The sequence below is a fragment of the Rhea americana genome, unplaced genomic scaffold (assembly GCF_003343005.1).
Source record: "Rhea americana isolate MKP2758 unplaced genomic scaffold, rheAme1 scaffold_120, whole genome shotgun sequence".
Lineage (NCBI taxonomy): Eukaryota > Metazoa > Chordata > Aves > Rheiformes > Rheidae > Rhea > Rhea americana.
Window position 1 is genome coordinate 629,402 of NW_028185262.1, and position 15,075 is coordinate 644,476.

The 15,075-nt window shown below is 43.2% G+C and overlaps 1 protein-coding gene across 4 annotated transcripts in view; it reads right to left on the bottom strand.

Moving 5' to 3' along the window:
• Positions 1 to 1,511: 1,511 nt before the first annotated feature.
• SLC6A6 (solute carrier family 6 member 6) overlaps positions 1,512 to 15,075 on the bottom strand; it is a 49,898-nt gene continuing 36,334 nt past the window's right edge. For all 4 annotated transcript variants that reach the window (XM_085324070.1, XM_085324050.1, XM_085324042.1 and 1 more), the window contains 6 exons: positions 12,770 to 12,882; positions 10,168 to 10,305; positions 8,967 to 9,069; positions 8,029 to 8,129; positions 7,198 to 7,368; positions 1,512 to 5,414 (listed from right to left, as the gene is read on the bottom strand). In XM_085324070.1, the coding sequence (XP_085180196.1) occupies positions 5,274 to 5,414; positions 7,198 to 7,368; positions 8,029 to 8,129; positions 8,967 to 9,069; positions 10,168 to 10,305; positions 12,770 to 12,882 (767 nt within the window). In that variant the 3' untranslated portion in view covers positions 1,512 to 5,273. The remainder of the gene's footprint in view (positions 5,415 to 7,197; positions 7,369 to 8,028; positions 8,130 to 8,966; positions 9,070 to 10,167; positions 10,306 to 12,769; positions 12,883 to 15,075) is intronic.

Below are 15,075 nucleotides of genomic sequence, written 5' to 3' on the forward strand. Positions count from 1 at the left end.
TTTTTCTTTTCTTTTTTTCTTTTCTTTTTTTTTTTTTTAACACAAGAGAGTATTGGCCATGAACAGATTTATTTTGGGAATGGATGGAAAGTGCAATGAGCTGGTGGTGGGAAAGAGGTGGCAGTGGCAAAAAAAGTCTAGTTAGGCCCAGCTTCAGCTATGGTGGGAGTCTTCCTTGAGCAACTCTTCCAGTCAGCCTATATTGTGGGTGCTGATCTTGGAAGAAGCAAGCCCAGGACAGCCACCGGAGCCCACTTTTTGAGCTCTCCAAGCACCCAAGGGTGCTCAGTGGCTACCAGGAGCCTGACGTATCCTCAAGTCCAACCTCGAGCCTCGCTCCTTCAGTGCAGCCGCAGTCCCAACTCATGTCATTACGTCTCCTTCCCTGCATGGCCAGTTTAGAAGAGGCAGTTTAGACTCCCCAGCAGGTAGGATCTTTGCAGGCGAAAAGTGCCTGAACTTTCTCAAYCCATATGCTGGCTAGGTCTGCAAAACCTAAAGGCATAATCTGCAGCCTAGGAATAGAAGCAATGTTGTCCCCACTTGTGGGGGGGGGGTGGAAGACTTCACATCATAATATTCTACTTAAGCACAGATTTACATTTTACTGAAAGTGAGCAACTTGCATTGACTCTCCTGGATTTGATGTCAGGGTCATCTTTCTTCCAAGTGTACTTGAACTGCTTAGCTAAAACTTGGCCACTCCATTCAATACACAGCTTATTTAAAACACTTCTTTTTTTTATATACACCACACCTCCGCCTGTGATCCTGCAGCGACCACAAGACGCGGAAGCTAAGAATCAGTTATTCAAARTGTTCAAATCCTTCTCCCGCTGGTGGAGCTTTGCCGTTGGTAACAGCAGGCAGGAGCTTTGAACCCAAGTGTGACAAGCATGACCTCACCAAAACTGTAAAAGTCTCCTTAGCAAAGAAAAGCAGACTGGGAGGAGACCAGTAAAAGGCCTAGCAAATGGAAATGTCCACATGTTGGCAGATCTACTGGAGTTGTCTAACGTCACAATAGAAACGAGGAAGCGGCAGGATCTGCAGTTGAGAGAGGAAGATGCCCATCAGCCTGAGCATGAGCTGGTACTTCAGCTAGCTGCCACAGGTGCTGTCTTGATGATGACAAAAAAGGCTCTGCTGATGGGTTTGCGTGGTGCAAGGAGCAGAAGACTCTGAATTTCTTTCTCCTTTCCCCAAGAGCAGTGGGAAAAAAAAAAAAGTCCGTTTTGCTGCTCCACCTCCTCTTCCAGCCGATCCTTTTTAGCTGCTAGCTCCGCTCCACGAGCTGCCTTGCTACTGCAGGCCCAACACTGGCATTGCTTTGGATGGAAATAAACAGCCGCTTGGCTTTTACATTTTCATCTCTAACACAAGAACAAATCCATTGTGGACCTAGCATCTCACACTTCTTTAAAAAGGACTTTTTAAGTGTGCGGGTCTGTTTTGGACCAGATGAAAAGGAAAACTACAGATAAAGAGGAAAATGAGAACAATAACAACAACAATAAGAAACAGTTCTATTTATGAAATCATACTGTTCAAATACCAAAATACAGACTACTGGTAAAGTCCCTTACAATAGATGCCCATTCAGTGAGACCATAACTAGTGACAGATGAACTGAAAAAAGCTTGGAAAGTTGAGAAAGATAAAGAATAGATCTGAGAATGCTGTGGGATAAATTTTCCACTTTACCTTTCTAATAACTCCTGATTTCAGTTCAACTAGAAATAAATACTGCTGAAAACCTGTCATTTCCAGCTGCAGAAGACTCTGTGAATACAAAGCTGCATGAAATATGAAAAAGTGTGTTTTGCTTTATGCTAGTTTTAAACTCAATGATTTGGTTTAAAGATTTCATGCCAAAAGCTAAACTAATTTTTCCTGGCYCCAATGCAGTTCATCTATGACTAGTTGTGATATTTTTAATATAGAGTTCCTCATTTACATAAAAGAGGTAAAATAGGTCACAATAGTTTAAACAAGTAAATTAGGAAAAAAATTAGTTGTATTTGCAATCATAAATAGGTAGAAAATACAGACATTTTTAAAAAATATTTTTTAATGAATTTGGCAGTGGACCATATTGAAATGCAAATTTATAACCAAGAAAAAAATTCAGAAATCCAAAAAATAAGTGTTAGAAAAACCAAAACTGTAAAAAAGGTGAATGTGCTCATTGGAACTCAAAACCCAGTGATAACAAAAAGAATCTCTCTTTTTTTTTTTTTTTTTTTTTAGGGGAAGGAAAAGGGGAGAGGGGCACTATTTTCCCAAAACAATGTTCTATTCGCTCTTCATGGATCCCAGCCCTTCCTTGCAGCCATGCTCTAAAGAGCACAGCGGGGCTAGAGAAGTTACACAGCGAACGCTTCAGTGAGGTTGTTGCATATGTGCAAGACGTTTTCACTTGGTACATGGAAGCAACTGATTTGAATGGCACAGTTTATACCAAACTGGGGCTGGGTTCTGGTTCTCTATTAGTTGTACTTTTAAAGGTGTAGTATTAACCCTCTGGTTCCTAAAGCAAAGACATTCTCCGCAAGGTGGGAGATGGCTCAATATCCAGCTGACTCACCAGAGACATTTTTCATGTAGCCAAACCATTTCCCCCCCCCAACTAACTAAAGTTTGTCTCAGCTACATAGCATGAAACTAATGTGCAAACAAATCTCAAAAGCAGTTATATGACAATGTATCAAAAACAAWCAAACAAAAAAATCAAGCATCAGTGTTTCATCTGCACTCCTCAAACCATTAATTTAGATGCCTAAGCTGCTACTCCCATCTTAACCAGGGATGTGTGCCTGTTTACGCAGGCACTAATTGTAACCCCAGAACAAGAGTCCAAGTCAAAGCCCACTACGAGAGTTATCTTTCATTCCACTTCTGTGGCTTTGATGGTAAAAGACTTATTAAAAAAAAAAAAAAAAGGCAAAAAAAATCTCCAGTGAGATTCTCAAGGCTTTGGGATGGCTATTGTCGCTGGCCCAGCGGGTAAAATGTGATATTTGCCATCTCCACCTGTGGAAAAGTTTAATTTATAACTCTTATAATACAGCCACCAGAGAAGAAAACAAAAGCAACACTGCAGTGGCTAATTTGTCTCTGCAATTCAGCCATCCGATGCAAAAACATGCATAAATTCAAATTAGAAAAAAATTGGAAAAAAAAAAGTATAGCTGCAGCTACTTTTGGGGTTTTCTTTTCTTTGTTTTTGGTCCATCTCTTTTAGTTTTATATCACCCCTTCTCTTTTACAGTAATACCAACAAGTTAATCAACAAGTATTTGTGCTGCTGTGGCCAGTTAGTCCATGGGACATTAAAGAAAAATAAAACTACCSTGTAGGAATGTTAAGAACTGGCTATGTTCCTGTTTAAATGACAAAACYTGCCCTGACAGCCTAAACTGACAGTAGCATAACCAGATACAAACTCTATTTTTATCAAGCATTTCCTCTAGATACCTTTGGCTGGCCTAATTGTGGTATCATTAGAAGAAAATCAATTCTCCGTCGAATACCGTGCCCACAAGAAAAGGCGGAGTTTCTCCAGAGAGCCTGTTCCCAGCACAACTTGCTCAAGTTAAAAAAAACAAAAACAAAAAGCAAAACAAATAAAAGGGGCGGGAGGTTGTCCAGCCTTTGGACAGTCTTCAGGGGGCAGTTCTCCATGGCATTACCTCCTTATCTGCTCACTTCAGCTGCTGCACGTCCACGTCTACAGTCCTCGTAGTGATTCCTCTTTATTCCTTAGTCTAACCTGGAATGGTATGCTATTCCTTGCGACCCAGTACAAAATCTTTCAATATGTCACATGTTTCCTTTGCTTTAACTTAAAATCCTTTAAGCCCTACTTCTTCCACAGTTAGATTCATAGGCCTCATAAGTATGTTACTCCCCACCCCAAACCCAAAATAATTACAGTCTAACCTAAGACAAGTGAGGAGACTGGACAATCTGTGTCCAGGTCCACTGCTACTTTTTAGTAACRTGGGACAAGGTCCTTAGTCCTTATCTGTTTCCCCAACCAAACCCCCAAAATAAATAAATAAAGCAAATCCTGGTTACCACACTTGGTAAAGTATTTTTGAGATACACAGATGAAAAGCACCTGTTTGCTGAGTGATATTATTATCTTCATTACTATTATTAACAATGTGTCTATTATAAATATGAATTACTGTGGGCGTAGGTGAGTGGTTTTGCTCTTACTGTTGGAGATGATGTGGTTCGTGTTCACCTTTGGACAGTCAGAGTCCATAAGGGATTTTTTTTYTTTYTTTTTTTTTTTTTCGCTCGAAACCGAAGTCCAATAGTTAACAAGCAACCCAAAGACCAAGCAAATGTTTGAAGCACCAAGAACACAGGTGCTGCTTTTCAACAGCACTTGACCCCGCTGTTTCAGGGACAGCCTGCTAGTCTCATTTTGCAGAATTCAAGTTTACAATAGTGATACCTCAGCTAAAGTACGCTGCGTTGTGAAATTAAGGAGCAGCTCTTCAACCTCCTTACTCACGCAAAAATAGCAGGCATTTCATCTAAGTAAAAAATAAAAAAGAGAGTGAACCATGCCAAATCTGGCAAACCTCTTCCTAAACTCCTATCGTGTGGGTGATGGGGTCCCAATGCCATGCTCAGATGGGACAGCTACAAGCCTTTCCACACCCAAATCCTCCGCCTCCTCAATCTGCTCAGCTGCTCCAGCTGTATCTTTATTTAGGGACTACGCAAAATATTACGGTACCCTTTTTCCTGATGGGACCCTGAAGCCTGTCGTTTACCACAGTTGAACCAGAGAGTGGAAATACTACACCTTTGAAAATTCTCTTGAAACAGTGTCTTTTTTCTCAATCTCTCAACAGAGCTCCTTCTGTGTGTTCTGTAGGTTACCCTGCTCCCAACCATACCAGCACCTAAAATTGCTTTCTGAGACTTGAATATATTGCTGGCAAGACAATCAATTCAAGTGGTAAGGTTTATAATATTTAGAGATAAAGATATATATATTTTAAAAAAAAACCAATAATAGTAAATTCCTGTAATATGTCTAGTCTGATATGAAAGCTCTCCCTCTACAGAGAGACATCTGCTGTGATTACCTTACAAAATATTAAAAAAAAACCACACACAAAAAATAACTTTCTCTGTGAGAAATAAAAATAAATCCTAGTGCAAATATAAAGCTCTGTAAACCTGGTCCTATGAGAATCTATGGTTAGTAAACGGCAGTTAAAGCAGGTTTATCCTCTCACAGAGAGAGCTCACATCATGGTTTCCACAATGATATGAGTTGGCTTGATCAATCCGCCATTCGACGTCCCGTTGGGGCAGAAGGGGGTGCCGCTCTCCGTTTCTTTGGACCACCGATTCACTTCCTTAGGGGCAGCCACCGCTTTTATCCTCTGAAAGGAGAAAGAAAGCAAAGGTAAGAAGGCAAAACACAGGTTCCACCTCTCCATGCTCAGGGTGGAGGACGTGGCAACGCCAGGAAGGTGATAAGCGGCTGTCTGAGGTGTGCATGTGCTGTGTGGCTCTGCAAGCATGATGGAGACTATGCTACAGCCCTGATGCTGAGATGGGTACCATGTCCATATGCTCCTTGTCAACTTTCACTCAGCTGCCGAGCTTGACCTGAGGTTGGGAAGTTGGAGAGACCAGAGGACATGAAAAAGCTTAGCCAGCATCCTGGACGCTGGATTTTCTGTGCTGCAGCTGCTCYTCGAATTGCTTTCCCTCATTCAGGAACAACTCTGCCTTTCAGTCCAACATTTCTTGGCCAAGTGGCAACGTTTCTCCTACAYCTCCGTTCACAAAGGGCAAACTAAATGGCATCTGACCAGTGTTTACTCTCYTCCATTTCCTAACATGGTTTTTGAGGAGTATTTTGGCTACTTTTAGACTTGTCTCTCAATAGATGGTGACACTGTAGGCAGGAAAATAAACACTCAAGAAAATGTTCTGGCTGCGGCTGAAAAAGACTATTAACACTTGGAGGAAAACAAATTCAAGTATTTGTGCTCCAGGAAATGTTCCTTTCTCACTTTATTCCGTATTTCTTTTTCTAACCCAAAGTATCCCACCTTCTTCTTCAGGAATATCTTGCTCTGCATTTCAGACTGTCTCACTAGGGGAAAACAAAACTAAATTGAAACCACAGATGAGAAGTGCTAAGTTTAATGCTTGCACAATGTCTAAAAACTCTCTGCTGGAATAAAAACAAACCAGGAGAACCAGCGCTGAAGTGCGAAGGGCAAGAGATTGCATAAAAATCTGAAGCTGAGCAAATCTGCACTGTCAAGTCTGAATTTGAAACCAAGTTTTCCAAAGCTCAGGAGAATCTATATCCAGGGTTTTGATTTGACTAATTAGAAAAAGAAAACAGTTAAAAAGTGAAGCGCATTGATTGGCACTGGGATCTGACTTTTACTCAGCCCCTGCAGAGTGAAGGCCAGGCCTGAGAGCCACAGAATCCACAGGTGTATCTGAATTTTCCTGAAAATTCAATAAGCTTTTAGGCAGCAGGGTTTGATCCAGGTCTAYATCCACCTTCCCAGTGATATTTAGGAGGAATAGCTAGGAACAGYTTTGAGAACAGCAAAGAAAGTCTTTGAGTGCTTGTCTGCACATGAAGGCAACAATTTGCCAAGCTGAAAAATTCAGAAGTGGCAGGAAGTAAAATCATCTGGTGTTTATTTGAGGCCAGAAGGCTTTGCGTTTGCTCTGCTCCTACTGTTTGCCAAAAGGACAGGTGATCTTTAGCAGTCTTATCCGCATTTGCTGCAGGAGAGATATCCAACTTTGCCCTACTTGGACAAAGTGCCAGTTTTCCAATCATTGTGCTTATTTTTATGTAAATCAGAGCAAGTTAAATCTCTCTTTCTCTGTACAGACAACTGTACACAAGGCTACATGCCTGGTCAGATTATAGTCTAACTTATCAAGCTAATGAGGAAAGCCAGCATGTTTGCAACCCATATGCTCTATAAGCAGTCCACCCTCTTAAAGTAAGGAGGSTGAGGGCTACTTCACCTACCTGTGGGACCTCTCTTTTCCCAGTTTCTGTTAAAGCAAATTTCCTGGAGAAGAAGTCCAAKGCAAAGAGAATCCTACACTGCCCTGACTCAGACCTGAATTCACTTTCCCATATCTGAACCAGTCTCTGCCCCACAAGGAGATAGTCCTTACCTCAATGAGTGACCCATCTGACTGTATGATGCGGATGACCATCACCATAGGGATGCAGATCATGGAGGAAAGGGCAAGAACCCAGCCCAGGCCGATTGCCCAGTCTGGGTATGTGTAGACCTTGTTGTAGGTCAGTGGTTTGTACTTGGCCAAAGAAAAGATAAAGCACCCCTGTGTAGAAAAGAAAGGAAAACAAAGTGAGACTCAAAAAATGCTGAAAGCAGCAAGGCTCTGTCATTATCACCGGCCCTAAGGAAGCCAGGCACTGAAAGGCAGAACTGATGGACACAAAACATATCTTATGCCAGCGGAACAATCATTCTGCCACTTAAATTACTGAGAGAGCCCTCTACATCTGCTTATATGTAAAGTGTTGCTTGGCAATAGGATGTTGACAGATGGTGCTGGGCAGCCGCAGCATGCTTCCTCGGGCTTTTTAGGGCTCAGCAACTTGCTGCACATTGCAAAGAGTGTACTGGGATGTTCTTCCTAGCAAATGAAGTATGTCGAATGTCTGCCTCAGATTGCTGAGATCTTCTCATTAAAATGGCCTCATAGTCCTATTTCTCAGAGTAGAGAGTGCTTTTTGGAGAGTGTGTTGTCTGTGTCATGAAGCTGACATTTGCCAAGTCAAAGATAAATCAACCCAGATTTAGCCTGCTACATTTTGCACAGGCACAGCAGAGAGAGGTCACATTAACAGCTAACATCTAGAAAGGTCATGTCTTTGAGGGCTATGTTCAAGCTTCTGAATGAAGCAGCCTTCAGTTAAAGAGATGAAGGCTCAAAGCTGCAACATGGAAGACTTGAAACAGTCAGGTCAGTACTCACCACACAGAGAACTGGTGTGATCACGATCCAGCTCCACTTCATCCAAGGACCAGGTCTGTATCCAATCATATCCTCAATGGCATCATAAATATTATCAGCGCCTGTAACAGACAGTGAGCATATTTATCAGAACCCTGCATATAAAAGCCTTGTAAGGCAGTGGATTATGCTATGGATTAAGCAGGATTACATGCTGCTCAAGAAGGATGCTCAGCTGAAGCCCTCTGAAACCAACTGAAAATGGTCCTCCACCCTCCACCATACACACTCCACTCGCCACTAATGTGCTGGAGGAGTCATCGGGGAAGGACACAACAGCAAAAGGTACACCCAGTTTCTCTGGAAATTTGATCCAAAATGAAGGCTTTTTTTTTTTTTTTTTTTTTTTTTTTTTTTTTTTTTAAGGACATGGAGTGAAGAATTAGGGAAATGACGAGTCACAAACAGCCATCTTTCTTGATCACTCCTAGGTTACTGTTGCAGGCAGCAACTGAGGCTACTGTCAGACCTTGGCAATCAGCATCACTTGGAAATAACAGGACAGAATGCACTTTCCACTGGCTTTCTTTCATACTTTCTATTTGGTTGGCTCGACCCCTGCAGACAGCTTTGAAAGGAAAATTTTTGACAGACAAACAGAGGTTTTCATGGCTGGCCAAACTTTGAACTCTCATCTCTAAACTTAACACATGTAAATGCTTGATTGTGCCTTTCTTAATTAGCAATGGATTTTTTTTTTTTTTTTTTTTGTGAAAAACACTGGGGGCTGGCTTGATCCCAGATGCAAATTTGCCTCCAAGAGGTCAGTGCAAATTTATATTTATGGCAGAAATCTGTTGCTGGGAAGAAGATTGTGGAATGGCTAACTATTAAATGTTTGGCTAGAAAAATTGTCACTGACTCATCAAAAGGTATTAGATGAAAGCGTTCTCACTTACCATAAACCCAGGCTACAGCAATACATTCAAAGAATGCAACCCACAAAAGGCATACACCACTAGCTGCATAGTAGTCAAAGAGTTGAAAAACATACATGCCACCCTGCAAAAGAAATACATTATAAAATAAAATATGTTTGTGAACAGCATATGCTCCTTGCCAGGCACATGTTTACGTCAAGTTAGTATCTACTAACATATCTTTATGACTGCTCTCTAATAAGCAGAAATGTCAAGCAACTAGGTAAAGCAAACACCTGGCATTACCTTCCCCAGAGAATATGCTTGTTTACTATAGAAAGCACTCTAAACGAGAAGATGATTAACCAAAATTAAGCCACTTAGTATAATTGACTGAGTCACTTAAGTCTTTTTCCTTCTTAAAAGTATTTTAGGATGGGCATTTACAGAAATGAATACTGTAAAGAAATAATTTTAAAAAAAAAATCTTTAACATAAATGCCTCCAAAAACCTAAAAAAGTAAGTAAGTCAGCTCATCAAGAGGGTCTTCATTTATGAATTGAGTGGAAGGACTGCTTTTCATCAGAAGAGTTTGTCTTTCTAACTCTATTTTTTGGCTTAATATTGAATTACTAGACTCACTGCTCTCACCACATGGAACTGTATATACCTGCACTTCTGCTTGAAAAACCAAGTTTGTTAGGCACCGCTGTTAGAGGTATTATTTCGACTCCCACAACTGTCCTCTTCCATTTGTTTTTAAAAGCTGTCTTGAATTTTATTTTGGAGATAAATATCACAACAGTGCAGCCACTGGAACATATTTCAGCCTTGTTTATACTAGAATAAATCCAAGGGCATACAATTGATTCAGATCTGTGTAACCAAGATTAAAATCTCTTTCCCTGCATGCACTGGATGGGATCTTAATCTGCTTTCCTGAAGGTTCCCATTGCCTTTCATCATTTGGAGCCAGATGTTAATATTCATAYTCATATTGATTAATACCTTAGATTGGAGTGATATTAATGAGATTTCAGTCCTCTGCTCCTCACACTGAAAAGGGGGGAGTATTCAGCTCCCTTTTAAAACGCTTTCAGATCAAGGGATGAAAGAGGTAGTGGACCTCTAAAGAGCCCTGTTTTTCAGAGTGGCTAATTCTGTGCAGTCTGATTCATAGTGTAAATTGGTCTACACATTGCCAAAAACGAAGACAATTTCAGCATCTGCGTAACTTACCTCAGTCACCATAGTTAGTCCCAGAAGATAGCTAAGGAAACACACTATAGCGATGAAGATTTCCCGTCGGTAACCCTTCCTTAGGAAGGATGGGTGCAGATCAACTAATGACGTGATCTGTCCTTCAACTTCAACAAACTAAAGCAAATGACAATAAAGAAACATGACTCAAAACGTATCCACCACGCATCTTATTCTGCCTCATCATTAAACAAACACTGCACAGCAACATTGTAACCGTACTCTGTGGCAAAACATGACTCTGAACAAATAACTCCAGAACCATTCCTTATAACCCAAAGCTTAACGTGTGGGGGTAGTTTTCAGTTTAAAAGAAGCTTTCAGAATTGCTGTTCATTTCCTAGCACCCTTCTGAACTGCTGAAGAGGCTTTGTAAATGCAAGCCACAAGGATTGAGGAACTTAATTTGGTGATGGGAAGGACTTATGTGGCTTCCATGCCATAGCTGTTTCACATGAATAGGAGATGTGTGCTAGAAAAGAGGTGGAGAAAAAATGCTCAGCAAAGCTTAAGCCTTCTGAGCTGGGACAGCACCTCTCAGATTTTCTTTGATGTGCCCCAGCACTTCATAAGTACTATTTCAGTTAATTCTATAATTAGATATAATTTTACTCTTGGTTTTGGCAATAAAAACCCAGTCAGTGGAAAGCGGGCTTTGATGCTAAATAGGCAGTCTTTCGTAACCTTGAGTGCAGTGTACTTACGACAGAGGCTATGGGGCACTTGTTTAACAATAACTGATCTCTTGAAACATTTCCTGTACAAAGATTTGGTAAACTATCTGAACATGTAAAACAAAAATGCGGCCTTGAACAGATTAGCCAAAATCTTAATTTATCTAGCTCCGTGCTAACTGTATTTGTGCTTATGTGCTGTTTGAGCTTTATGTAAGACGCGTAACTTGAGTTAACCAAATAACCAAAACTAGATTTGAATAAAGGTTAAAGTTTCTGGAACAGAAGACCCATCTTGCCTACAGAGAAAAGGGATTGCTCAACACCTCTCAAACAAATCTAGAGAAAGAGAGAGATGAATTGGCTAAGTCCTGCCAGGCCAGGTCCAAAACTTGCAGGCGTCAGCGCAAGTCCTTCTGTTCGCTTTTGGACTCTACCTGAAGCAAAAGCACCAAGTTCACTGAAAACAGGAGGATGTCAAGGAGAGCCAAAGCAGTCTCTGTGGAGATGACCTTCGCCTTCCGTGGCTGAGCTTACAGTCAGCACTTTATCATGGGGAGTTCATGACATAGTGTTATTCCAAGACAAGGTATCTTTTCCTGTCCAGTATCTAAATTGCTCTGAGAGTGCCCAGAAGTGCCCTGTAATAACCGTGCCCTTTCTGATCAGGAGCTGAAGTCCCATTCAGGAATGACAGCCTATTCTGCAAYTATGCCACTAAATTTTGTTGTCCTCTATCTTGTTACTATAACTTCTGTAAAACTGGTTTTCTTTTTAAATATAATCATTTCCTTTGGTCTGATTTGATCTTAAACCGCTCTGGCATTCCAGAAACCTGCTTGACTGCACTCCAAAAAAAAAAAAAAAAAAAAAAAAAAAAGAGGGCTGGAAGAGAGAAATTAAGCGCTCCAATTAGTTTTAATCATTCTATGCAGTCAGGAGCTTTCTAAAATTAATGGACAGCTTCCAGTTTGTGTAAGTACCGAGTTGCCGAACCACAGTACTGGGCACTTTTAAATTCATTGTGGAGTGACTGCAAGGTGTTCAATGGAGTTCAAAGATTAAGCTGTAAAGAGTAATTTAGGATAAATGGAATAGCAAAAATACGAGAGATAAGTGCACAATGACAGGGTAAAAATCCATTTACAGAACTCTCTTCATATGGGAGAGGATTTAGGCTAAACAAACATTTCACCTTTGTCAATGGGGTTTTTTGTAATCTTAGTTACTTTCCATTTGAGTGCAGAAAAGCTGCCTGTTGCCCTGAAAACTTAAGCAACTTCAAACACGGAGTCACAGCATAAACCTTGGTCACATCTGTTTCCTTGGAAGTGGTCTATCTAGAAATGATTTACAGGTTCTTTTGTGGTATTCAGTCCAACATTCCTGCAAGCAATCACTGCGAAAAAATAACCTAAATCCTTGCTTGGACTGAACTTTTTGATTTTTCTCTTGCTATTAATTACTAGCAGCATGTGCTATGTCACTGGGACAGCTGGAGCCATTCTGAGACGCTCCCTGGGCCGCTCGGAGGTGCTGAGGGCAGGCTGGCGTCGGAGAGCCGGCAGCACCCCAAGTTGCTCCGYATCTCTGAGAACCAGGCCAATGGCAAAGGCTGCTTTTTTGCCCTCTAACAGTTTGTGAACTTACCCTGGGTATACCGCCCCCYCAAAAAGAAATTTGTGCTGTTTGTGCCTGGTACATGGCTTTGCATTCGTTTGGCACTTGGCAACCCTCGGCACCTGCGTTCCTCGTACTTACTAATTCTCACAACGTTCGTTACTGAAGGAGTGCCCATAGCACACCGCCAGCTGGTTGCCACGGCACAAAGTACCCTACAACAGATTCCTGTAGTCTGCCGCGTGTCTGAAATGATAAGCCACGTCTCCGTGGCCAGGCGCACTCACCTGGCTATCCAGTCCAAGCAACAGAAGCATAATAAAAAAAAGGATTGCCCAAAAGGTGGGCAGCGGCATCATGGACACGGCTTTTGGGTAGGCAATGAAGGCCAGGCCTGGACCTAGAGGAGAAAAAGAAAATAGGAAAGGGGGAAGGGAAGGGAAGAAAAATAGTAAGTACCGGCTCTTTGGCAGAGGTAGGCACACTCAAATGCAGGAATGCCTGGTTCCGTTCAGATAAATCCAAACGCGGCTGGAAATACCAGGAGTGAAACAGTTTGGCTCTTTTATCTGAAAACGAAGCACGCATGACTACAGCAGAAACCACAGGCAACCCCCCGAGGCCACGGCTAACAGACCACCGGTTTTAACATCTGCCTCAAACATGCCCGTAACGGAGCTGCTCCTACGCCTGCGCCGCGCGGCTGCAGCGCCGGCGCGGAGGGGGAGGGCGAGGGGGGTCGCAGGGGAGTGGCAGGATCCCATCGCTAGCCCCCACGAGCACGATGAAGATGATGATGATGATGAAACTATTTTGCATGCAGGGAAGGGACTCTGCTCCAAAGGCTCCCCGGGATCGGCACTAGCGCGCCCGCTGCCTCCCGCCATGGGCCACCTCCAAACCCTGCTCGGATTTTTGTGGAGGGAGGGGGGGGCTGCGCTGCACGGGCAGCCCCTCTGCAAACCCTGCGCTGGGGCGAGCAGGCTAGTCCCCGCTCGGGACCGCCGCGCCGCGTCCCCCCACCCTCCGCGCGGCCGGCCCGGCCACCGAGACGCCGGGCAGCGCCGGCGCGGCAGCGCCACCGGGGCTGGCGCCCGCCTCCCTCCGGGCTCGGCAGACCGAAGCCTTCGGCCCGAGCGCCGGCTCCGGGGCGGCCGGCGGCTGCGCGCGGAGCCCCCGCGCGCCCGGGACGCGGGCGCTGCCCGGCCACCGCTCCCTGCAGCGCCGAGGGAGGACGAGCCCGCTGCGGAGGGGACGCCGCGGAGCCGGCGCTTACTGCCGGCTCCGGCAGGGCCTTTCCATTAAACCCGGGAATGCCTCTTTTTTGTCTTTTTTTTTTTTTTTTTTAAGAAGCCTCAAAAATCATCATTTCCCATGATTTTTAAACAGATTTAAGTAAAACTTCGTTTTCGATGGGGGAAGGAATTTTGGTTTTTAGCTGCTACAGTGTGGGAACTGAATTCTCTTCTCTAATATGTACAGAAAAATCTCTAAGGCTGCTCTTCCTACCTCCCACTTTTCCTTTGCAACAAGAAAGATGGAAAAAGAAGAGGAAGAAGTAAAAAAAAAAAATCCTTTTTTCAAACTAAAGAAAACTTTAAGTCACTGAAAATACTTCAACAGAAATAAATACAAATTAGCCAACAATCGAGCAACTAATTTTATTTAAAATGAAACACAACTAGGATCTTATATGACAGACGATATCAAAAAAAATTGGTGGGTGTCTAAAATTTGCAGGGGGTTGACTTTCCCCCCCCCAACCCCCATCCCGATTTGGGGACCTGCCTCAGGAGGACCTGCTCCAGGACGGCATTTGCGGCTGGTCTGTGCAATTGGTGAGACAGATGCAAAACTGCTGCGCTCGCTAAACCGGGCTCGCCTGCCGCCCGCTTCGCCCGGGGCACGTGGCCTYGCTCCGCGACGCAGCCTCAGCGCCCTAAGCTCTGCGCTGGCTTTTATTTCCCTTYGAAACTAACTGCTGGAATATAAGGTGTAAAGTCCGCAGGAAACAGAAATGTTTCCAGCAAGCCCATGACTGACGGCTGTGACTTCGTGTGACACAAAACCGCACGCGCTCAGCACCCGGCCTCTGCCGAGGGAGGCGGCGGGGAAAACCCGCCCCGGGACCCGCTGGAAGGATTTCGGCAACGCTTACTGTCGTGGCAAAACGCCCCTGCGGCTTTAGCCAGACCAGCCCGGGCTATAGGTATCCCTCGACCGGCTGAGATGGTTGCAATTTCTGGCCATTGCCAACTAGGGCTGGATTTAAATCCTCAAACTACAAAACCTGAAGGGATCAACAAGAAAATGTGCAAAGAGCCGAAAGAGAAATTCTGAAACTACACAGTGCCATTGCTGTCCCAGGTATAAAACTGGGACTAYGTCAGTCCCCTTCAAAAAATGCTTTTTGAGCTGTTGATGAAAAAATGCTCTGTAAGCACCAAATTCATTAGTTAGTTTGTATTTAAACATTACTTAATAGTGCAAGGTTACTATTAGAATATTTACTTTAAAAAAATAGTGCAGCGTTACTGTGAAATAATTTAATTTACCAAACGCCAAGCAACAGGAGTATAGCTGCCTGTTTATC